This window comes from Heptranchias perlo, chromosome 19 (genome assembly GCF_035084215.1).
Source record: "Heptranchias perlo isolate sHepPer1 chromosome 19, sHepPer1.hap1, whole genome shotgun sequence".
In the NCBI taxonomy this organism is placed as follows: Eukaryota; Metazoa; Chordata; class Chondrichthyes; order Hexanchiformes; family Hexanchidae; genus Heptranchias; species Heptranchias perlo.
In genome coordinates, this window is record NC_090343.1 from 6,097,815 (window position 1) to 6,125,738 (window position 27,924).

General features: G+C 45.6%; 1 protein-coding gene across 1 annotated transcript; it reads right to left on the reverse strand.

The window, feature by feature from the left end:
• Positions 1 to 41: 41 nt before the first annotated feature.
• fam83c (family with sequence similarity 83 member C) lies at positions 42 to 27,465 on the reverse strand. The gene is made up of 4 exons (XM_068000756.1): positions 26,947 to 27,465; positions 18,458 to 18,625; positions 16,348 to 16,472; positions 42 to 2,445 (listed from the first exon to the last, which is right to left on the reverse strand). The coding sequence occupies exons 1-4, from the start codon at positions 27,463 to 27,465 to the stop codon at positions 1,608 to 1,610; spliced, it is 1,650 nt and encodes a 549-aa protein (XP_067856857.1). The 3' UTR covers positions 42 to 1,607.
• Positions 27,466 to 27,924: the final 459 nt, after the last annotated feature.

The window sequence follows — 27,924 nt, forward strand, 5'->3', positions numbered from 1 at the left end:
TGTGAGGGAGTCGTTGAATTAATGGCTGATACGGTGTGGTAAACAGTTTACAAATTGAATACTTTTATTCAAAAACTAGGATGCAAGCAGGACACACTGCTTACCAAATGACATTAGTTTTATATTTACACAACAGATGGGACAGTTTGCACACTTTTTGTGTCTAGCCGATTTTCTAATTACACTTACATTAAAAAAGACTTGCATTGATCCACTTCTACCATCTGCCCATGCTTCACAAATCCAATATTCTTGGGTAAGCAAAGTACTGCCTGACCTCCCTTCTTTGATAACTTCCTAATTCTTGTGTTTCCCTTGTCATTGTGAACCAATTGCCTTAATCAACTCTGTCATTTCATTCCCCATCACGGAAGTAGACGTAATCTGAGTTAGAGACTCAATTCCTCCTGAACTCAGGTTCCGAGGACCTACTTTGGTAAAGAGCCTATCCTCCCTTCAGGCTGACGTCCTATTAAAGAACATCTCTTGTTACGACTTGACAATTAGAAAGAGTGATATTGAAACCTCAGAGATTTCAAAAACTAACATTACCAAAAACAAACTGTTATCTCTTTACCTGCGAGATCAGAGATTTGACACTGCACATGGTTAGGCTGAGAAAGTCCATTGTGTTTCTGAAAAAAAAGACTTGCCAAATATACAGTGCCTTTCACGCTCAGGACATCCCAAAGCGCTTTACAGCCAATTAAATTCTTTTGAAGTTTAGTCACTGGTGTAATGTGGGACATAGGGCAGCCAATTTGTGCACAGCAAGATCCCACAAACAGCAATGTGATAATGACCAGATCATGTTTTAATGATGTTGATTGAAGGATAAATATTGACCAGGACACTGGGGAGAACTCCCCTGCTCTTCTTCGAAACAGTGGCATGGGATCTTTCACATCCACCCGAGAGGGTAGACAGGGCCTCAGTTTAACATCTCATCCGAAAGACGACACCTCAGCACTCCCACAGTACTGCACTGGGAGTGTCAGCCTAGATTATGTGCTCAGGTCTCTGGAGTGGGACTTGAACCCACGACCTTCTGACTCAGGAGGCGAGAGTGCGACCCACTGGGCCAAAAAAAACCTAAAGAGGGAAGAAATATTGCACAGCAGTCGAACAATACGTCTGCTCGACTATTCTTCCGCTGGATAAACAGAAACCATACGTGGGTAAGTTAAAAAAACAGCTGTCACTGGTGTTCCAAAGGGCAGCATTGCCAATGGACAGTCACTGAAACAGTTGTTCAATCCTGGTTATTAACCTATGAACTTGGTTCTTCTGAGCCTTTCAGCCCCCCCTCTAATCGGGTGATGATTCCCCCTTTAAAAGGGTCAACGCTGCCACCTCACATCCTCTTCACTGTCACCGCACATGAGGTCGTGAATCATATCAACTCTGCGAAGCTTCCATCCTACAGATTTTGAAGCGCACTCCCACCACACAGCATATTTTTCTCAGGCTCAAGACAGAAACTCTGTGTGGCAAATATGTTCTCAACTGAAACCAGCAGCTTTGGTCATTTGAGTGCAACCAGATCAAGGAGCCGTGATGTCGGAAACCATCTGAAGAACTTGCTGCAGGGGTGGAGGAGCCCCCGCTTAAGGATCGTGCTTCATTAATTGAAACCGGCTGAAAAGATTCCTGGCCTTCATCTTATCGTTATATTCCACCATCATGTCCAACTTACTGTGCCCAAGGGTCATTCGATTTGTTGATCTCGTCAGCCCCCCCGAGGGTTGGTGTGAATCTCTGCTGCGGTCATCGTGCTGTTCAGTTCTACGCAGCACTTCTCCACGACTGACCTTTGGCGAATTAGCATTCCACGCTCGCGGAGGGGACGAGGGAGGGGTCAGCGTTCTTGCATCAGACAAGCCATCCTTTAGTATTTTGGTTGTTCTGGATGGGACAACAGGATTTCCTCTTTGCTTGACAGCAGCCCCATGATCTCGGAGGCGAGTGTTGTTTGGATAATGCACACCGTGATCATAGTTGGGTTTTGGGTCAAAAAGCTCAAATCCATTTGGCTTAGCCAATGGCTGATGGCTCCAGTTATTGCTCGATTTGTTAATCTCTTTGATTTTCCGGTCAATGACAGGCGTGTTATTGGAAGCACACGGGCTAGTTTGCTTGCGTTCCCACAGTACCTTAGCAGCTGGGGTGGCGGACTGTACGACACTGTGAGGACTGCTGCTGGACAGGCTGCTGGACGGGTTCGAAGGGACGGGTTCTGCCAGCCACTCCTCGACGTGGTGCTCGGGAGGCATTCGGAGATTTGATGTGTAATAACAAAGATTCACATCCACCGGGCTGGAGAAACGCTCGATCGGTTTCGACTCTGCGTAAAGGCATCGAAACTCATCATCAAACGCTTGCACTACCTGTCCCGTCAATAGAGTGACGAAATTGAGATGCACCTGTCCCGACAGCCAGGTAAAGCTAGCAAAAAAAACCCAAAAAAAAACAGTTGGTCAATTATTCTTCAGAACATGAATCCCCTCAAGATGTTTTGGTCTTTCTGGACCAAGCATCACTTGCAGTCAAGAGAACAAGTGGACAACCCAGTCTGAACCCCTCCCAACACTGCTTGGAGCTGCCTCCCTGAAACGTGTAAGGACTGGCCAGGAACGACTCTCCCTCTTTCCCTGTGAGAGGCACCCAGACTCCATTTAGCACCTTCCCGCGGTAGCATTAATCGTAGCTGCATCCTACCACTGCCATTGTGCAGCCCGCTGGGATGTCACAACACCCCAGGCACTGCACTGCCAATAAGTCCAATCCTTTCTTTGTCGTTTCTGCTGGCATTGGAACTGCTTGGATTATCTGAAATACATTTTTTTTAGACTCAATACTTCCTTTCACTCGGTGGGGTTAGGCAGAGGAGATAGGCCTAGAAACTTGTTTGCACCCAAAAATTGAATGGTTAGGCCCGAGGCCCACCTAAAGCAAGACCACAGGCCTCATCGTCATCGAACACCTAATGAGCATCCCCAGGCAGCTCGTCGGAGAAGAGGCCTCGAGGATCAGGCCGTTGCTTCGCTGGCAACGGCCCTTGGGTAAGTCCTTAAAGGGGGCCAGGAGAGGGGGGTGACCGGGAGAGAGGGTAGAGGTAGCCAAGATCGGGGAGGCTTAGATGCTCGAACAACAGGCGTGAGGCCATCAAGTTTCTAGGCCATAAGGAGGAGGTCACCAGCTCCTCTTTGTAGTTCCATCAAAGTGTGTTCTTCAAGCCACTCCTAGTCCCTGCACCCAAGCTGGGGAGTCACAAATGTTGTGTCACTTGACTTTAGAATCAGCAATCATCACAACAGAGAACAAGGGGGGATCGATATAAGATTAGATGTAAGAGATTTAGAACAGAGAGCAGGAGAAATGTTTTTTTTTAAACACAGTAGGTAGTGAGGCTGTGGGGTGCCCCATTGAAGTTAGTGATGGAAGTAGAGACCGTGTCAACATTTAAGATTAGTTCACATAGGCGATTGAAGGAAAGAGGGGAATAAGGGGATTCGGGCCAGTAGGATCTGGACTGCTGCGCGTGTAGAGGATAAACATCAACAGGGACAGGTTGGGCCGAATGGCCTGTTTCCTTGTTGCAACTTCTATGTAATTCTATGCAACAGTTCCAAGTGATTCATTTATCCAGCTCCCGCAAAGCTTGCATCAAAACCAGGTCTCACTGTAACACCTGTGGGAACTTTAGTTTGTCACTTGTATTCTAGCCATGAGCCGCATGCTGCTAGCAGGGTTATACGTACTCATTGAGATACAGATCAGCCATGATCTAATTGAATGGCGGAACAGGCTCAAGGGGCTGAGTGGCCTCCTCCTGTTCCTATATTCCTATTTGTGTAGAAGATTTTGACTTACATGATGGAGATATTTTTAACTTTATTTTTAAAATGGAAAAAAAAACCTGTTTAGTAAAAGTAAATTGCCGCCATATTAAACCAGGCTGCACTTTTCACACTTAGTCCCTAGATTTTTTTAAAAATTAGTTCTTGGGATGTGGGCGATGTTGACAAGGTCTCATTTACTGCCCATCCCTAGCTGCCCAGAGAAGGTGATGCAACGATTGTTCTTACAACATTAGAGGCCATTAAGAATTAAGCACGTCGTGTGGGACTGGAACGTAGGCCAGACCAGGAAGTGGGGGGGGGGAATGGGGGGCAGGTTTCCCCTCCCCCTCGAAGCACATTGTCAAGGCCTTAGAGAGGGTGCAGAAGAGATTTACCACAATGGTACCGGGGATGAGGGACTTCAGTTACGTGGAGAGACTGGAGAAGCTGGGAGTGTTCTCCTTAGAACAGAGAAGGTTAAGGGGAGATTTGATAGAGGTGTTCAAAATCATGAACGGTTTTGATAGAGTAAATAAAGAGAAACTGTTTCCAGTGGCAGAAGGGTCGGTAACCGGAGGGGACAGACTTAAGGTGATTGGCAAAAGAGCCGCAGGCGACATGAGGAAACTTTTTTTAACATAGCGAGTTGTGATGATCTGGAATGTGCTGCCTGAAAGGGAGGTGGAGGTAGAATCAATAGTAACTTTCAAAAGAGAATTAGATAAATATTTGAAGGGAAAAAATTTATAGGGCTATGGGGAAAGGGCAGGGGAATAGGATTAATTGGATAGCTCTTTCAAAGAGCCACCATGGGCAGGATGGGCCGAATGGCCTCCTCCTGTGCTGTACCTACTACAATACTAAGATTAGTGAACGATTTGGGTTTTTAAGACAATCCGGCAGCTTTCATGGTAAATTTTTCTGGTGCTGGTTCACAAATAACCAGATTTATCGAATGCAATTTCACAACTTGCCCACGTTGGGATTTTGAACTCCCAGCCTCTGGGTGGCTGGTCCAGGACCATAGCCGTGCCCAGAAACCTGGCAGAGCTCATGTGCATCACGCCACTTTATATTTTAAAAGTAAATATCTTCCTCCATCCTCCTCCCCGTTTTTAAAGGATTGCCTCTGCTCCTCTTTGACAAGCTCAAGTGTAGATTGCGAGCCCACTCCCATGCTTCAGGCCACGGCTGCTGCTGCTCTGACTTAACCCGGGGCTTACATCGTGGGGTGGATTCAATCTCTTGGGCCTGTGCAGTCACGACTAAAGGTTTAACGGCCCTCTGTAGCGCACTTAATGCATTTGTAAATTCCTTTATGCTACTTTAATATAGCCACCAGTGCACGGAGGAGTTTCACATGAACTTATTAAGCATTGCGCTATCAAAGAAAATTAATGAAAGGAAAGAACTTACATTTATATAGCACCTTTCACGACCTCAGGACGTCCCACAGTGTTTTACAGCCAATGAGGTACTTTTCAAGTGTAGTCACTGTTGTGATGTAAGAAACGCGGCAGCCAATTTGCGCACAGCAAGATCCCACAAACAATGCAATAATGACCAGATAATCTGCTTTAATGATGTTGGTTGAGGGATAAATATTGGCCCAGGACACCAGGGAGAACTCCCCTGTTCTTCTTCAAAATAGTGGCTGTGGGATCTTTTACACCCACCTGACAGGGCAGGCAGGACCTTGATTTAACGTCTCATCCGAAAGATGGCACCTCCGACAGTGCAGCGCTCCCCCAGTACTCGCACTGGAGTGTCAGCTGGATTTTGTGCCCAAGTCTCTGGAGTGGGACTTGAACCCACGACCTTCTGAATCAGATATGACAGGTGCTTACCCACTGAGCTATGGCTGACACTACAAAACTCCTGGGTCCAGCCCCCTTGGTGGCGCCCGTCCGTGCTTGTTGAGGCCCCTTGGAAAATCCACCTTACAAGATGAGTCTCATTACCCACCTGAGCTCGTCACTCTGTTTACATCACACCACTGTATCGAAAAGCAGGGCTGTCACGTCATCAAGCTGTAACTGTGCCCACCCATATGGAGCCATGTGTACCATTGGTAACTGACTGTGAGTTACAAGGCTGTAACTTGAACAGAATATTCTTGGAGCAAGTGAGCACATATAGCACAGTTAAACAGGCTGATACTCAACAGGGTTCACAAACCCCCTTGGGGGGCCAGTGAGGTCGTCAGATTTCAGTACTCGTTAACCGACCAGTACGTTATTTCTGTTACCGTATAATAATAAAAAAGCAATATTCTACAAACAGCAGCACTGCTTTCCTTTGGTTAATGACACAGTCTTTCAGAAGTTAGGACTGGAGTCCCTGGGTGTGTGTCCCTATTTGCAGGAATCCCTGCTATTGTACCTATAGTAAACAATTTTACAACACCAAGTTATAGTCCAACAATTTTATTTTTAATCCCACAAGCTTTCGGGGGCTTTCCCCTTCCTCAGGCGGTGTGGAAGTGACAATTTCGAATCCTTCGCATTTTAAGATCACATAACAAAGCCTGGTGATTACTGCCCGTTGCCAAGGCAATCACAGTGAGCAGACAGAAAGGTGTCATCTAAAAGGCCACTGAATATACAACCCCCCCAAAAAAAAACTATTTTTTGGGGGGGTTGTATATTCAGTGGCCTTTTAGATGACACCTTTCTGTCTGCTCACTGTGATTGCCTTGGCAACGGGCAGTCATCACCAGGCTTTGTTATGTGATCTTAAAATGCGAAGGATTCGAAATTGTCACTTCCACACCGCCTGAGGAAGGAGGAAGCCTCCGAAAGCTTGTGGGATTAAAAATAAAATCGTTGGACTATAACTTGGTGTTGTAAAATTGTTTACAATTGTTAACCCCAGTCCATCACCGGCATCTCCACATCATTGTACCTATACTTAGAGGTCCCACAATATGCCAATAGTTACAGGGGGTCCTCAGAATGTGCCAATAGTTACAGGGGGTCATCAGAATGTGCCAATAGTTACAGGGGGTCCTCAGAATGTGCCAATAGTTACAGGGGGTCCTCAGAATGTGCCAATAGTTACAGGGGGCCCTCAGAATGTGCCAATAGTTACAGGGGGCCCTCAGAATGTGCCAATAGTTACAGGGGGCCCTCAGAATGTGCCAATAGTTACAGGGGGTCCTCAGAATGTGCCAATAGTTACAGGGGGTCCTCAGAATGTGCCAATAGTTACAGGGGCCCCTCAGAATGTGCCAATAGTTACAGGGGGTCCCCGAAACAGAAAAGTTTGCCCACCATTGCTGTAGATGGTTGATGAGCAATATCAATGAAATGGTGGTAAAACAGAATAAGCGAGAATGGCTGAGCGACAGATAGAACATACGACTGCCCCGGGGCCTTGAGCTAATAGATCCAAAATTCACCTTTACGGCCTGCTTAGGGAGGTTATTGCAGTAAAGTTGGCGTAACGGGATTGCAGACTTCTACACGCAAACCTTCACCAATTCTCAATTTTATTCCATCTTTATTATTTGGGGACTAACACACACTCACAAAACGTTCTCTCTGTCCTTCTTTGTCTATCAGGGTCGGCCATGGCTCAGTGGTACCACCCTCACCTCAGAGTTAGAAGGTTGTGGGTTAAAGCCCCATTCCAGAGACTTGAGCACAACATTTCGGCTGACATTCCCAGTGCCAGTACTGAGGGAGTGCTGCACTGTCGGAGGTGTCGTCTTTCGGATGAGATGTTAAACTGATGCCCCATCTGCCCTCTCAGGTGGACGTAAAAGATCCCATGGCACTATTCGAAGAGCAGGGGAATTCTCCCCGGTGTCCTGGGCAATATTTATCCCTCAACTGAAATCGAAAACCAATGGCCCGGTCATTTACTTCATCGCTGTTTGTGGGATCTTGCTGTGCGCAAATTGGCTGCCGCGTTTCCAACATTACAACAGTGACTACACTTCAAAAGTACTTCATTGGCTGTAAAGTGCTTTGGGACATTCTGAGGTCATGAAAGGCACTGTGGAAATGCAAGTTCTTTCTTTCTGTTTTCACATGTGGAATTCTATCCAATGTCAAGTTGTTTTTAAACTTGGTCAGCTTGGCGTTTGCTAAATACTGAAATCCGAAAATGCTGGAGAAGCTCAGCAAGTAAGGCAGCGTCTGTGGAGAAAGAAACAGAGTTAACGTTTCAGGTCGAAGACCTTTCGTCAGACCTTTCGTCTTCGACCTGGCGCTGGATTTCTACGAATGGAGTAGGATCAAGTGCGTGCTCAGCTGGGTTTCCAATGCTTATACAGTGTGTTGGGAGTTTTTGGTTAAATATTACGATTTACCGGGGATTGAAGAGTATAAATAAGAGGTTAAATACTCCATTCCGCACCGGTGTCAGCTCTGTTTCATAGAATCATGCGCCACAGGAGGGGGCCATTCGGCCCATCGTGCCTGTGCTGGCTCTTTGAAAGAGCTATCCAATTAGTCCCACCCTCCTGCTCTCTCCCCACAGCCCTGCAAATGTTTCCTTTTCGTGTATTTATCCAATTCCCTTTTGAAAGTTACTACTGAATCTGCTTCCACCGCCCTTTCAGGCAGTACATTCCAGATCATAACAACTCACTGCATAAAAAGAATTCTCCTCATCTCCCCTCCCTCCCCCTTCCCAGTTCTTTAGCCAATTATCTTAAGTTTCAAATTGTGAGAATGGAGTAAAAAAAACAAAAAAGGTGAGAAAATGCTAAACAATTAAAAACTCAAAACAAATACACTGCTGGTTTTGGGACTTTATCTGCTTCTTGTGCCTTTAAAGAAAATGGATGTCATCAGCCTGAGGCACAGATGAAAAGCTCCTAAAACTTCCCCTTGGAACGGTTCCAATCAGCGCACCTCACCCAGTTTACAGCAAGTCAGCTCTTACCACCGATCACACCAAGTTTCAGATGACATGAATGCTTCAGTCAGGATACCATTGTTTAGGTCCCCAGTTCACCAAGTTCCTCGACTAACAGCAGCCCCTCGGGCCTCTGAACTCTCTCCTGCTGGGGCACTTTGAAGAACGTCATTAATCCTGTGACAACTGAGGGACATTTTTTTTAAAGACAGTGTTTTACTTGGAACACAAGATACCGTGGAGTGATTACAGCCTAACTGTAGGCTTTGACTGAGCTGTACTGTACACAGGGTAATGTACACAGGACAGCAATTGGAATATTGTCATCTTTTGTTTAAATGTTTACATAAAAGTTCTGCAAGGTTCACAAACAGCAGCCCAGTAATTGAGAGTTCAAATCCCACCACGGTGATGTTGTCAAATTGAATTTAATAAATACAGTAATCTGTGGGCTACCAGCAGAGGGGAAAAAAAGACGCCACAAAAGCTGTTGTAAAAACCCAACTGGTTCCCTCGAGTCCTTCTAGGGGACTTGTCACCCCCTACCTGGTCTGGATTATTTGTGGCTTTCCGGCCAACTACACGTATAAAGAATCGTGCTCGTGCGAACAGTTGTGCAATTCACCCCACAGTACAAGTGAGACGAATTTAACACAATGTAGATCAGGTCCTATTACAGAGCCACATTCACTGGAAGTTTACATGTAACGTAAGTACGGTATCAGGTTCTTGACACATTCCCAGTAACATCTGATCTATGAATCATGTGTTGTGGTGTGACATACAACAGCTAACAGGTCACATTGCCGGTATCAACTTAACCAGACCATGAGGAAATTGGTTGATCTGATTTGGAATTTGCTTTTCCATTTTATCTTCACTTCCTCTATTAATTAAGATGTATTTGTTTCCTTCTCCCAATTTCAATTATCCCTAAATTCCCGATTCCCTCCCCACCCCCAATATTTGGCCAATATTTATCCCTCAATCAACATCACTAAAACACAGATTATCTGGTCATTATCACGTTGCTTTTTGTGGGATCTTGCTGTGCGCAAATTAGCTGCAGCGTTTCCTACATTACAACAGTGACTACACTTCAGAAGTATTTCATTGGCTGTAAAGCGCTTTGGGACATCCTGAGGTCATGAAAGGTGCTCTATAAATGCAAATCTTTCTTTCTTTTCCTGAAGCAAGCTAGTGAATTTCAATATAGGTAAGTGTGAGGGTAGTGCATTTTGGTAGGAAGAATAAGGAGGTCACATACTGCTTGGATAATAAGAGTCTAAATAGAGTAGAGGAGCAAAGGGATCTAGGGGTACAAGTACACAAATCACAAAGTAGCGATGCAGGTTAATAAGGTGACAGAAAAAGCAAACCAAGCACAGGGGTTCATTTCTAGAGGAATAGAATTGAAAAGCAGAGAAGTTATATTAAACTTGTTTGAATCCTTGGTTAGAGCACACTTAGGGGGAGTACTGTGCACAGCTCTGGTCTCCATATTATAAAAAGATATAGAGGCATTGGAGAAGATGCAAAAAAGATTCACAAGGATGATACCAGAACTGAGGGGATATACTTATCAGGAAAGGCTGAATAGGCTTGGGCTCTTTTCTCTAGAAAAGAGAAGGCTGAGGGGTGACCTGATAGAGGTCTTTAAGATAATGAAAGGGTTTGATAGGGTAGACACAGAGAAAATGTTTCTACTTGTGGGGGTGTCCAAAACTTGAGGTCATAAATATAAGATAGTCACTAATAAATCCAATAGGGATTCAGGAGAAACTTCTTTACCCAGAGAGTGGTTAGAATGTGGAACTCGCTACCACAAGGAGTAGTTGAGGCGAATAGCATAGATACATTTAAAGGGAAGCTAGATAAACACACGAGGGAGAAAGGAATAGAAGGATATGATGATAGGGTTAGATGATGAGCGATGAGAGGAGGCTCATGTGGTGCATAAACACCGGCATAGACCAGTTGGGCCGAATGGCCTGTTTCTGTGCTGTAGTTTCAATGTGACTCGTTTCCTCTAGCACCGGCAGCCCTCCGCGATTCTGAGGCTGAGGCTATCAGATTGCTCGAGGCCAGGAGTTCTGGGCCACCCTGGACTTTGCCTCGCTGAGTTAGGTGTCGATGTAGTGCCCGCGGAGGGGTCCAGGATCGACGGGTTGTGTGACGAGAGAGGCGAACCAGGCCCAGGCCAGAAATGGAGCAGGTCAAAGGCCACATGTGGCCAGCAGTAGTGGGATGGCGCCTGCGGACAGATGCAGCAGTGCGGCCGAGTATCTTAGTGTGTGAGTCTCCACAGTGAGTGTTGGTGGGCTCATCAACCATACAGTGAATGACGAACAGGCCTGATCCTGTCCTCACCCAACATCCTTACACGGCCATTTTCAAGTAGGGATCAATGATAATGATCAGGAGCAGGAACACTGACTGATTTCCCCCCCCCCGCCACCTTTAGCCCAAGTGTGCTGTGTTGTCTATTGTCATTCATCTGTTACCACTGGCAAGAGGGTCAGTAACCAGAGGACACAGATTTAAGATCATTGGCAAAAAAAAATGGGGGTGGGGATTTTTTTTAAGCAGCGAGTTTTTATGATCTGGAATGCGCTGCCTGAAAGGGCGGTGGAAGCAGATTCAATAATAAGTTTCAAATGGGAATTGGATAAATACTTCAAAAGGAAAAATTTGCAAGACTATGGAGAAAGAGCGGGCAGTGGGATTAATCGAGTAGCTCTTTCAAAGAACGGGCATAGGTACGATGGGCCGAATGGCCTCCTTCTGTGATGTAAGATTCTATGATCTGAGATCAATTAATTCAAGTCAGCATAAGGATCAAATCTGAGACCTTCCTGATCTGTAAGAAAGTCCACTGATATTTAACAAGAGAAACGACAGGTTAATATTTTGCGTGGAAAATCTTTGTCAGAACTCACTGTTTCTCTTTTCAGATACTGTTGTGTATTTTTGGCAGTTTCTGTTTTTTTTTTCCCTCACGATCTTTCGCACCTCCCTTGTGTTGAGAAGGGTTTTGTTGCACATTTTCCTTTAAACAAGGGGCACTGACGGCAGTGGAATTGATTGGTTTGGAGGATTAACGAGTGCGACAGAGGAAGGGAGCTGAGTGAGCTTGTATCACTGAACCTCAATCACCTCAGGTTAATGGCCGTGTCTCCACAAAATGTTAATCCAGGTCACACACTATTGGGATCAGTAACTCTTTCCAGTAAGGAACGCAGGAACAGGATGTAGGCCATTCAGCCCCTCAAGCCTGTTCCACCATTCAATTGGATCATCTGTACCTCAACTCCATTTCCCCGCCTTTGCTGCATACCCCTTGATATCCAACAAAAATCTACCGATTTCAAGTCCTGGAATTTTCAATTAACCCCCAGCATCCACAGTCTTTTGGAGGAAGAGAGTTTCAGATTTCCACTCCCCTTTGTGTGAAAAAATGCACAGTACCCTGGTGATATCATCAGCATTTGCTATATTAAATAAAAAAAGTTAAATTTCTTTCGGTAAATGATTTTAAATAAGGATTATCCACGACAACGCTGGCTCTTTAAGAGAGCTAGTAACTGGTTCATCACAGTTGAATAATCCTGACAGAATTGGATCCACCCAATTTATTTTTTTAAAAACCCATCCACCTGTTTCAAATCTCAGCCCTGAGCCTGAAACAAAACTTGCTTTTGAGCACATTTCTGTAAAGGACAGTACATAAGAACATAAGAAATAGGAGCAGGAGTAGGCCAATCGGCCCCTCGAGCCTGCTCCGCCATTCAATAAGATCATGGCTGATCTGATCCTAACCTCAAATCTAAATTCATGTCCAATTTCCTGCCCGCTCCCCGTAACCCCTAATTTCCTTTACTTCTAGGAAACTGTCTATTTCTGTTTTAAATTTATTTAATGATGTAGCTTCCACAGCTTCCTGGGGCAGCAAATTCCACAGACCTACCACCCTCTGAGTGAAGAAGTTTCTCCTCATCTCAGTTTTGAAAGAGCAGCCCCTTATTCTAAGATTATGCCCCCTAGTTCTAGTTTCACCCATCCTTGGGAACATCCTCACTGCATCCACCCGATCAAGCCCCTTCACAATCTTATATGTTTCAATAAGATCGCCTCTCATTCTTCTGAACTCCAATGAGTAGAGTCCCAATCTACTCAACCTCTCCTCATATGTCCACCCCCTCATCCCCGGGATTAACCGAGTGAACCTTCTTTGTACTGCCTCGAGAGCAAGTATGTCTTTTCTTAAGTATGGACACCAAAACTGTATGCAGTATTCCAGGTGCGGTCTCACCAATACCTTATATAACTGCAGCAATACCTCCCTGTTTTTATATTCTATCCCCCTAGCAATAAAAGCCAACATTCCGTTGGCCTTCTTGATCACCTGCTGCACCTGCATACTAACTTTTTGATTTTCTTGCACTAGGACCCCCAGATCCCTTTGTACTGCAGTACTTTCCAGTTTCTCACCATTAAGATAATAACTTGCTCTCTGATTTTTCCTGCCAAAGTGCATAACCTCACATTTTCCAATATTGTATTGCATCTGCCAAATCTCCGCCCACTCACCCAGCCTGTCTATATCCCCTTGTAGGTTTTTTATGTCCTCCTCACTCTCTACTTTCCCTTCCATCTTTGTATCATCTGCAAACTTTGATATGTTACACTCGGTCCCCTCCTCCAAATCGTTAATATAGATTGTAAAGAGTTGGGGACCCAGCACCGACCCCTGCGGAACACCACTGGCTACTGGTTGCCAGTCCGAGAATGAACCATTTATCCCAACTCTCTGCTTCCTGTTAGATAACCAATCCTCCACCCATGCCAGAATATTACCCCCAATCCAGTGATTCTTTATCTTGAGCAATAATCTTTTATGTGGCACCTTGTCGAATGCCTTCTGGAAGTCTAAATACACTACGTCCACTGGTTCCCCTTTATCCACCCTGTACGTTATGTCCTCAAAGAACTCAAGCAAATTTGTCAGACATGACTTCCCCTTCATAAAGCCATGCTGACTGTGTCCTATTGTCCTCACTGCTTATAGTGGGCGTGACGGTGTTAATGGGATTCGCCCGCTATACGTAGTGAACGGAGAAACCACAAAAACAGGGAAAAAAGTCTCCATTTAGCAGCTGCCTCTCCTAACTGTTGTCAGTTGCATCCAGAATCTAATCACTGAGGGAATCGCACTTTAACAGGGCGTGAACAGCAGATTGAAACTCTGCCTGAAGACCCGATTTTGCCTGAAATCAACAGAGCCTATTAAATGGGTCGACGCAGGGTAAGAACTTACTGAACTGCCCGAATTTGTCGGCACGCTTAATGCATAATAAGCGTCGCCTTTGTAATTAACTCCTACGGTGATGGCGAACGGTTGGAGCCATTTTCCCGATATAGGTGGCTGCCTGTGATTAATGGGGATGGTGTAAACAGTGGGGACTGTATTATAGAAAACCACAATCTGCTAAACGGAGCTGATTTCTGCTCAGCAATGTGTGCGCAGTGTCCGGCCCCACTTACACAATGGCAAGTGGACCTCATTTACAAAAGTACGACGGTTAGCATTTAACCAAAACACTTTTACAGTATTTGCATTTTCTTTTCCATGTACCCGATACAAGGGACTACTTCCTGATTCTCTAATGTGCTGCATAAGTTAATGATTATTTTCCTTTCCCACCCAACTTTCTTCCCCTCACCTCCTGAAGGCACCGATATGCTGGGGTACAGATTATCTGGTCATTTATCTCACTGGATTGTGGGATCTTGCTGTGCGCAAATTGGCTGCTGCATTTCCCTACCTTACAACAGTGACTACCGCTTCAAAAGTACTTAATTGGCTGTAAAGCGTTTTGGGCCGTCCTGAGGTTGTGAAAGGCACGATATAAATGCAAATCATTTCTTTTTTTGCAGTTCAACAAGTGCTGGGACAGCTCCTCTATTTCGCTCACAAGACATTCTTTATGTGCGAGTCCTCACCGAGCGTCCACGTCCGTGTACGCGCACACACAAAGCAGGAGCCCAAACTATGATCAGGAACACCCCCTCACCCTTCCCGAACAGAGGGCTGCTGAGGGACGGAGGTTGATTCCAGCGCCCTGGCTGAAAACCATTACATCAGCAGAGCACATAAACGGAGCTTGGGACCTTCCTATTTTGCTTGTCTCAGTACCACACTGGACAATGCGTTCAGTCACTAAGACATCGGTGGGGGGGGTGGGGGGGTGGAGGAGCAGGAGCGGGGGGTGGGGGGGGTGGGGAGGAAAAGCTGTTTTAATTCATTGCTAACAAGAACCAGATCTCTGGTTGCAAAAAGCTCCCCAGAGAAGCTGAGCTCCCAGTTGCATGTCTCGTGAACAACACCGGTAATGTCACCATATGGAGCTCGACCATGGGGTGGGAGGGGGGGTGGGGGAGGAAGAGGAGGAGGGGATGGGGGAGTTCCCATACACGGGCCACGCCCATCCTCACACAACCTATCCAGTGTCAACCAGTGATGCATCAACGGCCAATGGGATGCCCTCCGAATTTAACAATTCTGCTGTTCCAAATAGATGCGTTACTTTTTAAATTAATTGCAATAGATGTCAATCTAAAGCTGAAACACACTCCCTCTCCTGTTGGTCTTGGTACCTTTGTTGATTTGGGTAGATGCCAGTGTCCCTCCCAACACTGCCCCGTAGGATCTAGAGTGCAGCCACGATTGGCCTCAAATCTGCATGATCTCAATTTTGGTGGGGCGGGGGTGGGGGGAGGGGTGGGGGGGTGGGGGGGGAGGGGTGTGGGGGAGGGGGGAGGGGTGTGGGGGAGGGGGAGGGGTGGGAGGGAAAGAACTGATGTGATAAACCGATGAACTAAACGACACTCTTCTAAGACTGAAGCTGAGGCACATTGTTGGGGGGAAGAGACAAGGGAGCTAATGTGTGGTACACTCGATTCAACAACAACACCTTGCATTTATATAGCGCCTTTAATGTAGTAAAAGGTCCCAAGGCGCTTCGCAGGAGCGATCATCAGACAAAAAGTCACAAAAGGAGATATTCGGATCGGTGACAAAATGCTTGGCCAAAGAGGTAGGTTTTGAGGAGCTTCTCAAAAGGAGGAGAGAGAGGTAGAGAGACGGAGAGATTTGGGGAGGGAATTCCGGAGCTTGGGGCTCAGACGGCTGAAGGCACGGCCGCCGATGGTTGGGCGAAGGAAGCGGGGGATGCGCAAGAGGCCAGAATTGGAGGAATGCTGAGTTCTCGGAGGGTTGTAGGGCTGGAGGAGGTTACACAGATAGGGAGGGGAGAGGACATGGAGGGATTTGAAAACAAGGATGAGGTTGGTGGACCGGGAGCCGATGCAGGTCAGCGAGCACAGGGGGTGATGAGTGAACGGGACTTGGTGAGAGTTAGGATACGGGCAACAGAGTTTCGGATGAGCTCAAGTTTATGGAGGCAGCCAGGAGAGCACTGGAGCACTCCTGGGAGTGTTTGGATTCTTGGAGTCTGAAGTTGAAGGCATAATAAGCGTATGTTAAAATGAATGAAATTGGATGGAATTGATGGATAGATGAGGTAATGGTTGGGCAACAATTTAAATGTTTAGTGTAAATCACACACCCATTGCTTACCTGTATGATCCTGCCACCACCTGCTCCAGGTCAACTATCATAAACTTTTCCAGGACCTGACCATTAAACTTCTTCCCAGACTTTGTACAGTACGTGTCTCCCATCACGCTCCTGATCCGCATGTTCTAGAATTTGGGTGGGGGGGGAGGGGGGGGGGAAAGAGAGAGAAAGAGAAGAACAACAACTCAGTATAAGGGAATGTGGGAGAGAGATTACTGGTGCAGAAACTCAAGCTCAAGAGTAATCAGGGTCAGTGAGTGGAACTGCCCGCGACAGAGCGGGCTCAGCACGAGTCTGAATCACTGTCGGAGTGACAAGACCCACCAAGATGGGTCTGGGTCACACCAGTGCAAATTCAGCTCTTGTAATTGAGGTGAGTTGCACAACTACAATAACTTGCATTTATATAGCGCCTTTAACGCAGTGAAACGCCCCAAAGCGCTTCACAGGAGCGATTATCAAACAATATTTGACACCGAGCCACACGGAGGTGTTACGGCAGGTGACCAAAGGTGGTCAAAGAGGTAGGTTTTAAAGCAGTGTCTGAATGGAGGTGAGAGAGAGGTAGAGAGGTTTAGGGAGGGAATTCCACAACAGAGGAGAGATTGTAGCCTAGTTTTCAAAGCTAGTAAACAGCCGTATGAAATTAAGTCCAAAGAGTTTTATAGACATACCCACAGTTCCTGAAAAATATTTCCAAATTAAAATCTCGTTCCAATGGCTCTATTGGGTTAGTGCTCTATGTAAGGTCACAGTATAAATTTACACAAAACAGAACTGTATTTATGGTTTTCCTGATAATCCATCGGAGGGGTCAATAATACAATGCTCGGCGCCCACAGCACTGATGGTCATCAGGTGTCGGCTTCCCAGAGGCCTGAGGCCTCCTCAGCACCCTGTTTGCTTAGCATGCGCTCCATAGTGCCCCAAAACAGCCGTGGCAGTTAGAGGAACAGCACCTTACACCATGCTAGGCTCATTGCAGCCCTGATTTTAATGCCATAACGTGGCTGGAGCTCCTGAAGGGCACTCCAGATGCTCAGGAGAGGCCTGTAAAAGAAATATAGACTTGCATTCATGCAGTGCCTTTCACAAGCTCAGGACGTCCCAAAGCGCTTTACAACCAATGTAGTACTTTTGAAGTGTAGTCATTGTTGTAATGTAGGAAACGAGGCAGCCAATTTGCGCACAGCAAGCTCCCGCAAACAGCAAATTTGATAATGACCAGATAATCTGTTTTTTAGTGATGTTGGTTGAGGGATAAATATTGGCCAGGACACCGGGGAGAACTCCCCAGCTCTTCTTCGAAATAGTGGCTTGAGATCTTTTACGTCCACTTGAGAACACGGACGGAGCCTCGGTTTAACGTCTCATCCGAAAGACGGCACCTCCGTCAGGGCAGTATTCCCTCAGTACTGCACTGGAGTGTCAGCCTGGATTATCTGCTCAAGTAATCAAGTCTCTGGAGTGGAACTTGAACCCACGACATTCTGCCTCAGAGGCGAGAGTGCTACCACAGCTGACACTAATAAAAATGTTTTGTTCCTCCTGGATGGCCCCGCACCCTCCAATAGGACCACCCTTAGTTTCTGGTCTTCGATTCTTCAGTCCCCAAAAGCCAATGCAGTGAAGGAGTCACTGTGCCCCAAACCATTAAACAAAAGGAAAAGAAGGCCGCGCAGATCAAAGCTCCCTTTCCTCTATGGTGCTTTTCCCCACTCCAACCATCCTGAGTAACATGGTCAACCAGTGCCAAATTAGGGGCAGTTTTAGGCTGTAGACTACTAGGAACTGGATTAAGACTTAGATTGATAGAGAAAACTTGAACCCAGCTCCCAGAGGTGAAAGGCCAGTGTCTAACCCACTGCACCATTTAGTTGTAAATAATAAACAATTGGACTCTCCGAATTGGAGGCTATGCATTTCTCCATAGGGAGGGCCTCCATTGTGTGTCTACTGAATGTGGGTTTCAGAGGGACATTGTCAAAAATTCTGCAGCAGAAAATATAGGGGTGTCAGGCAACATGGATCCAAAGCAAAGGATGGCAGTCATTTTAAAAAGATCACTATCACCCATTCACACGAGGCAGTATAAGCTAGTAACACCTACATGCAGGTGGTCTTTTTGGATGTCAAGCTCATCGCACATGAACATAAAATGCTCCAGGTGACTTTCATCCAGGAGCAGGTAGACTGGAACTCGACGCTTATTAGAGGCTTCCAACAAGTCACAGAGTATGTCCACATCAGTGAACAGGTCCATCACAATCGCAATGAGCTGCAAAAGAAAGAGGAAATTAATGATACAGAGAGACACCGTTCCCATTCTTGATACAGATAAAAGATTTGTATCTTTTGCAAAACAATTACCAAGACACACATTTGAAAGCAAACTGAAAAAAAAAAATCCCCATGCCACATGACATGCCCAACACTGGAATTTTAATTCTGGTTTCAGGAACAGTTTCAAGCTTGCTACCTAGACTTTAAAGTCAGAGGGACCGTCTATAGATAATTAATCTGTATGAATATAACCCCACAGAACAATGATAAACAGCGATTAATTTAAGGTGATTGAGGAGAGAGACAAGGAAAAAGTTCCACAAACTGTTTTTAGTGAATTTGATGCACATCAAGGCAAGAGATAGGATCATAGAACGTTGCAGCACAGAAACAGGCCATTCGGTCCATCAAGTCCGTGCCAGTCTTTTACTCCCCTCATGAGCCACCTAGTCTATCACACTCTCCTTACCTTATCCTTTAATATGCCTCTATTTCTAGTGATCATTAAATTATCATAGAAGAATCATAGAAGTTTACAACATGGAAACAGGCCCTTCGGCCCAACATGTCCATGTCGCCCAGTTTATACCACTAAGCTAGTCCCAATTGCCTGCACTTGGCCCATATCCCTCTATACCCATCTTACCCATGTAACTGTCCAAATGCTTTTTAAAAGACAAAATTGTACCCGCCTCTACTACTGCCTCTGGCAGCTCGTTCCAGACACTCACCACCCTTTGAGTGAAAAAATTGCCCCTCTGGACCCTTTTGTATCTCTCCCCTTTCACCTTAAATCTATGTCCCCTCCTGAAAGACTCCCCTACCTTTGGGAAAAGATTTTGACTATCTACCTTATCTATGCCCCTCATTATTTTATAGACTTCTATAAGATCACCCCTTAACCTCCTACTCTCCAGGGAAAAAAGCCCCAGTCTATCTAACCTCTCCCTATAAGTCAAACCATCAAGTCCCGGTAGCATCCTAGTAAATCTTTTCTGCATTATAGTTTAAATGGGATGGGATTTGCATCTGTGTTTTACGTGTGCGATGTCTGACCTCCATTCAGACTCCGTGCAGACAGTGGACTGTTATTTTCAGCCAATAACAGGTACAGCGACCTTTAAGAGATTTCTAAGAAACATCCTCCCTTTAAGAGATTGTGCTTCCCCTAGTGGTGGAAAGTGCGAATTGCACTGATTCCACCTGCAAGGCCGGAGTGGAAGGCTGATTGCAGGTGAGTCCTGGGGGCGGCTGAAACTTGTGTCCTGCCTGCGCAGGGGTCATTGGGCACGGGGTAATAGCACATCGTGCTACCCCCGCACCCAAATACGGCCCTTATCCAAACTTTTGCCCCATGATATCCCCACATCCCTCTCCATCCACAAAAATGGTGGTGGTATTACCAGAAAAACAGAGGCACGAAGTCAGATTTTGGCTCCCATCCCTTAAAATTAGGAGACTGTGTATTGATTGGCTGTTGGTGACACTTAAATATCATTACACCACTGACTGCATCTGCTGCTGCTAAATTTCTGTTTTTAGGTTAATTTTCCCTCTTATTCAAAGCTAAAACATAAATCTTTAGTCTAAAACAGATAAAATTCTCAACACTGGTCTTTTTTGCAGCCATTTTACTGCTCTCATGGCAACATCAAAGAGTGGAGGTGGTAAGCTACCTACTTCCAGGACCCTGACAATAATGCTTCGACACCAGCTGGCAGAAGGCACATGCGTTCTATTCTGTCCGTGTGGGGATTTGTCTGGCCTATATGCACACCAGCATAATTCAAACTGGGAACTCAGCAAATGGGGTACTGTGGGCAAGTGCCAAGCTCCCAACACTCTATGGCGCAGTGTGCTGGAGCCTGTACCAGCATGCCCTCCTCTCTTTTAGAAAATCTTTAATTCAATGCATCAAATAACTTCTGATAAACGTGATTGATAGGGTAGAAATGGCGGGGCTACATTGGCAGTACGGAACCTCACTAGATGCTAGCACTAGGTGCAGATTCCCGGCTACAATGTTATAGCTCTAACTCTGACCTGCGCCCACGTTTAGCGAGTCACCTTGCCAGTAGGGACCATTGCAATTTATGGTCTATAGATCCATGACTAGGTGAATTATCCTAGCCAACTAGTTCAACTTGGAGGAAATCTTTAGAGTACTTGGATTATTTTTGTTGTTGAATTTTTTAATGAAATTAATTTGGGAAATATCATCTTACATCAGGTGATGTCGCAGAACGTACTGATTGTGTTACAGATAATGCAGCCATAGTAAGATCATTGAAGCGAATCCACAAATTAGTACAGTAGAGTCAATAAGACATACCCCAATTTTATACAAAATCCTGCAACTGCTCATTTAACAGAAACAGAATTCTTGTCATCCCTCCATAATTCATGACCTGCTAACAAGACACTTGAACATATTTTAAAAATGCAATGTTGTCACTAATTACGGAAAAACAGACATTCTTCCATTTTGTTTCATTAAAGGGGCATTTCCGGTCTCGAGGTGTTTCCCAGTATCTATGTCAACAAGATCCAATACAAAAAGAGGCAGAACTTGACATTTTAAGCCAAGAGATTCACTATCAGCAAAGAGTTGCGCGCATCAGAAAACGGAACAAAAATATTAGCCTCATCACTCTCAATTACTAAATGGACTAAGTGTTAAAATTTACTGTGTGCTAAAGATTAAGAAATCTAATAGCTAGATTTTACAACCATGTGCAAGTTTAAACATAATGTTGCCATATTAAAATATATTTCAGCAACACCTGATATTCCCTTAATAAGGATCTATGGACTCTGCTTCAACAATGGTTTGTGGTGGAGAATTCCACATTCTAACCGATCTCTGTGAAAAGATTTTTTTTTAAACTTCCCCTTTAATTCTTTTTGTGTGACAGTCCTCTCATTGCCACCTTGTCTGCTGATAAAACCCTCACCCATGCCTTGGTCACCTCTAGTCTCGACTAATCCAATGCTCTCCTGGCTGGCCTCCCACCTTGCACCCTTCATAAACTTCAGCTCGTCCAAAACTCTGTTGTCCATATCCTGTCCCGCACCAAGTCCCACTCACCCATCACCCTTGTCCTTGCTGACCTACATTGGCTCCCGGTTCCCCAACACCTCAAATTTAAAATGCCCATCCTTATATTTAAACCCCTCCGTGGCCTCACCCCCTCCTTGTAACCTCCTCCAGCCATAAAACCCCTTCTTCCTTCGCTCCACCACTGGCGGCTGTACCTTCAGCTGTCTAGGCCCCACGCTCTGGAATTCCCTCCCTAAGCCTCTCCGCCTCCTTGTCCTCTTTAAGACCCTCCTTGAAACCCATCTCTAAACCCAAATTTAGGTTGCCCCTCCTAATATCTCCTTCTTCGGCTTGGCGTTTATTTTTCTCCTTACGCCTCTGAAGCGCCTTCGGACTTTTTCTTTCTGCGTTAAAGACGCAATATAAATGCAGGTTGTTGTTGTTGTCGATGACCAGTGGAAAGTATCTATTATTATTTACCCTATCATAACCCTTTATATCTTGAAGATGTCCACCTAAATCTTAAGAACTAAAGAAATAGGAGCAGGAGTTGGCCACACGGCCCCTCGAGCCTGCTCCACCATTCGATAAGATCATGGCTGATCTTCCACCTCAACTCCACTTTCCCGCCCTATCCCCATATTTCTTGATTCCCTTAGTGTCCAAAAATCTATCAATCTCAGCCTTGAACATACTGAGCATCCACAGCCCTCTGGGTTGGAGAATTCCAAAGATTCACAATCCTCTGAGTGAAGACATTTTTCCTCATCTCGGTCTTAAACCTTCTGAATGTTGGTGCTGGGGATGGAAAACATTGCATTCTGGGCACCCAATGACATCATTAAGCACCCCCAGGTCAAACGTAGCCGAGTTTACACGCAGAGTAACTCTCCCTTGACTCCAACCCACCCCAACCTCAGAAAAGTCCCCCCATTCCCACTAAATCAATGTGACATTTTTATTTCAATTTCCCACACCAACCATCCTGTGACGTGAGATTACCAACTGGTGCCCCACGAGGGGCAATTCTGTGGCAGGTGAACAAACCCACTGTTGTGTATTTTAATATTACTGCCCCTTCCCAATGCTTAAGTAAAAAGAACGATAATGAAAAACAAACCAGTAATTTGACTTTGGAACGTCAGAGGAAGGTCTTAGATATTCAGCCACCTGGCCAGAGTTCCATATTATCTCAGGAGAAACTATTAATAGAATACGCCTGAAGAGATATTTATCGAACACAAAAGGCATTGTAAGAGTAACAGGAAGTTTTCGGGCAGGCTGAGTTCCTGGAATAGTTGGCCTAGAAGTTCGGCTGTGCCCATTTTTGGACATGCTAGAGAGAGCACAGGGTATTCATCGCTGCGCCTGGATGGCGAGGCCCGAGGTCTCCCCGATATTGGGCCTCAGGCCTCATTTCCTTGGAGCCGGCGAGCTACGAAGAGCTGCCAGTGAAGCATCATTGAGGGTCGGGTAAGTGGGGGGGCTCCAGGGGGGAGTGGCGGCTGCGGGAGGGGAGGGTGAGAGTGGTGGCCGGGGGAAGGAGGGGAGAGCAGTGGCTGGGGGCTGGGGCGGGGGGTGGGGGAAACGGTGGAGAGCAATAGCGATCGGGTGGGGGGGGGCGATAACAGGCCATGTTCTTTTAATGTGGGGTCCTGCTCTTCCTGACTCCCCATTCAGGTAAGAATGTTTTTAAAACTTACCTTCCTAGTTGCGGCCTAAAGGAATCCCTTCAAGATTCCTAACAGAAACCCACCCCAAACAGCAAACTCACCCGTGCGTAATAGACTAACATAAGGGACAGTATTTATATACTTCTGGCATTGATTTGAGCAGGTGTCTCAGAGCAGTAAGATACTTTCCCATGGCTATTTCTGGAGCAGCTTGTCCTGCTGTGATGACACTGCCACATTGGATGTTGGGGTACATTCATGTCACAGATGCTGTTATCTGTAGTGCAAACCTTTGCTACACAACCTAATTAGTGAGGACTAAATGTAGCCAACGTTCCTCCTCCTTTTCCAGATAGAAAGCGTACACGCGTCAATATCAGGTGAGGCACGATCTGGGTCAGCAGTGAAGCCTTCCATGGTTAAACAGTCCACCGACGCTCACTGTCTGGCTCAAACGTGAAGCATAGGAACAGGAGTAGGCCAATTAACCCCTCGAGCCTGTTTCGCCATTCAATGAGATCATGGCTGATCTATGACCTAACTCCATATACCTGCCTTAGCCCCATATCCCTTAATACCTTTGGTTAACAAAAATCTATCAATCTCAGATTTAAAATTAACAATTGAGCTAGCATCAACTGCCATTTGCGGAGGAGAGTTCCAAACTTCTACCACCCTTTGCTTGTAGAAGTGTTTCCTGACTTCATTCCTGAAAGTCCTGGTTCTAATTTTTAGACTGTGTCCCCTAGTCCTGCACTCCCCAATCAGCGGAAATAGTTTCTCTCTATCTACCCTATCAGTTCCCCTTAATATCTTGAAAACTTCGATCAAATCACCCCCAATCCTCTAAATTCCAGGGAATACAACCCTAGTTTATGTAATCTCTCCTCGTAATTTAACCCTTGGAGTCCTGGTATCATTCTAGTAAATCTACGCTGCATTTCCTCCAAGGCCAATATATCCTTCCTAAGGTGCGGTGCCCAGAACTAAACACAGTACTCCAGGTGTAGTCTAAACCAGGGCTTTGTATAGCTGCAGCATAACTTCTACCCCCTTGTATTCTAGTCCTCTAGATATAAAGGCCAGCATTCCATTAGCCTTTTTGATTATTTTCTGCACCTGCCCATGACATTTTAATGATCTATGTACATGGACCCCTAAGTTTCTTTGGACCTCTACTGTTTCGAGCCTATGAGGGACTTTATCGAATGACTTCTGGTAGTCCATATAAATAACAATCCATAGACATTCCCCTGTCCACTACTTTAGTCACCTCTTCAAAATATTCAATCAGGTTTGAACTACCCTTTACAAATCCATGCTGGCTCTCTCTGATCAGCTGAAAATTTTCAAGGTGTTCAGTCACTCTATCCTTAATTATAGACTCTAGTAATTTCCCATCAGATGTTAGGCTAATTGGTCTATAATTCTCTGGTTTCCCTCACTCACCTTTCTTAAATAGCGGAATGACATGTGCAATTTTCCAATCTAAAGGAACTGTTCCTGAATTGAGAGAACTTTTGAAGATTATAATTGGGGCATCTGCAATGTTCTCACCTACTTTAAAATCCTGGGATGGAAACCATCTGGTCCTGGTGATTTGTCACTCTTTAGTGCCATTATTTTATTCATTACTGTTAATTTGCTTACGTTAATTATGGTGAGTCCCCGTCCCTGATTCAAAATTAATTTCCTACTATGCAATCCTCTTCCTCTACTGTAAATACTGACACAAAGTGATTATTTAACATGTCCATTTCCTTATTTTCATTTACAACATCATCATTATCAGTTTTTAAGGGGCCCACATTGCCCTTGACCACCCTCTTTTCGTACTCTCTTTTGTAGCTCTTACTATCTGTTTTTTCAACCTTTGCTGCTCTTTGTATCTCTCCCAGTTGCCAGGATCTGTGCTATTGTTTGTATTTTTGTATGTTTTCTCTTTTCGTTTTATATTGTCCCTTACCTCTTTTGTCGTTCGTGGCTTTTTTTTGGCAAGTGGAGCTCTTGCCCCTTAGGGGTATAAACTGGTTCTGGATCATGTTAAATTATTTTCTGAACACCTCCCACTGATCGTGTCATTTTACCCATTAACAGATTTGCCCAGTTTACTGTGGATGGTCTCTGTCTCATCCCGTTGAAGTCGGCTTGACCAGAGGGCACAGATTTAAGATAATTAGCAAAAGAACCAAAAGGAGAGATGAGGAGAATTTTTTTTTATGCGGCGAGTTGTTATGATCTGGAATGCACTGCCTGAAAGGGCGGTGGAAGCAGAGTTAATATAACTTTCAAAAGGGAATTGGATAAATACTTGAAAAGGAAAAATTTGCTGGGCTATGGGGAAAGAGTTGAGGAGTGGGACTAATTCTGAGGGGGCTTGAGAGGGTAGATGCTGAGAGGTTGTTTCCCCTGGCTGGAGAGTCTAGAACTCGGGGGCATAGTCACAGGATAAGGGGTCGGCCATTTAAGACTGAGATGAGGAGGAATTTCTTCACTCAGAGGGTTGTGAATCTATGGAGTTCTCTACCCCAGAGGGCTGTGGCTGCTGAGTCGTTGAGTATATTCAAGGCTGAGATAGATTTCTGGACTCTAGGGGAATCAAGGGATAGGGAGAATTGGGCAGGAAAGTGGAGTTGAGGTCGAAGATCAGCCATGATCTGATTGAATGGCGGAGCAGGCTCGAGGGGCTGAATGGCCTACTCCTGCTCCTATTTCTTATGTTAATTTGACAGCTCTTTCAAAGAGCCAGCACAGGCACGATAGGCTGAAAGGCCTCCTTTTGCACTGTATGATTCTATGATAACATTTGCACCCTCCTCTTAAATCATACGACACCAAGTTATAGTCCAGCAATTTTATTTTAAATTCACAAGCTTTCGGAGGCTTCCTCGTTTTTCCAACAAACGTTCACCTGAGGAAGGAGGAAGCCTCCGAAAGCTTGTGAATTTAAAATAAAATTGCTGGACTATAACTTGGTGTTGTAAAATTGTTTACAATTGTCAACCCCAGTCCATCACCGGCATCTCCACATTAAATCATACGGGATAATGGAGTACTGTGCACAGTTCTGGTCTCCATATTATAAAAAGGATATAGAGGCACTGGAGAAGGTGCAAAGATGATTTATAAGGATGATACCAGAACTGAGAGGCTGAACAGGCTGGGGTTCTTTTCTCTAGAAAAGAGAAGGCTGAGTGGTGACCTGATAGAGGACGCTAATGTTATGAAGGGGTTTGGTAGGGTGGAGGTAGAGAAGATGTTTTCTACTTGTCTAAAACTAGGGGCCATAAATATAAGATAGTCACTTATAAATCCAACAGGGAATTCAGGAGAAACTTCTTTACCCAGAGAGTGGTTAGAATGTGGAACTGGCTACCAGGAGGAGTAGTTGAGGTGAATAGTATGGATGCATTTAAGGGGAAACTAGAAAAGTACATGAAGGAGAAAGGAATAGAAGGATATGCTGATAGGGAGAGATGAAGTAGGGAGGGAGGAGGCTCCAGTGGAGCATAAACACCGGCACAGACCTGTTGCTATTTTGTAAATTCTTTGTAAGATTTTCCTTAACTTTTTTTTTAAAAAAAATAAAAAATATGCACTTACCGATTTGGCTTCGCTGAGCAGGCGGCGAATCGTGTCCTTGATGCTGTGGGTTTTATCTCTTTGGAAGATGATGTGTGTCTCGGAGGGCAGCGAGCCGCTGTTGTGGGGTTTGGACCAGCCCAGGTCGAGCAGCGGAGCCTCCGAGTCCGACTGCATGGGGAAGTAGGTGAGCGAGGTCTGCTCCGACAGCGCCAGGCTCCGCCGGCAGCCCCCCTCGCCGAGCTCCGCCGTGGGGACGGGCAGCTCGGCAGCTGGGCTGAGGGTGATGTAGGCGATCTCCAGCTGGGAGAGGAAGGGCAGCTCCCGCTCCTCCGTCAGCGCCCGCCTGTAAGCGGCCGGCCCGGACTCCAGCAGGGCGTCCGTGGCCAGCCTGGCCGCCTCGCTGTGGCTGAGCTCCAGCGTGGAGCTCGGCCTCCAGGGGTTCTTCACCTCTTCCACCCGCTGCGCCAGTTTCCCCAGCGGTTTGCGGGAACTGGGCTTGTGCGGAATGTGGGTCTCGTATTTCCCATTTGCATTCATCATCACCTCTTCTTCTTCCCCCCCCCCCTAAAATATAAGTCCCTTCTCTTTTCTTGAAGCCTCTTGGTCCACTCCTCTAGATTGCTTTTATCACTCTTAAGCAAAACTTGCAACTGTATATAAGTGTTTGCAGTTCCTCAACAAGACAGCTGACATCCTGGTTGTAACACGCACTGAACAAAGGTTGGAAAACCCAATGGCTCATCATCCAGTGACTGAAAGTTATTCAAAGCCACACCTACACCTGTAAACAATCTTACAACACCAGGTTATAGTCCAACAATTTTATTTGGAAATCACAAGCTTTCGGAGGCTTCCTCCTTCGTCAGGTGAATGTCAGGAAATCCTTGAACGTTTCGCATTTATATTCAGAGAACAATACCTGGTGATTACAGATAATCTTTCCAACTGCCCGTTGTCAAGGCAATCAAAGTGTTCAGACAGAGAGGTGTTACCTAC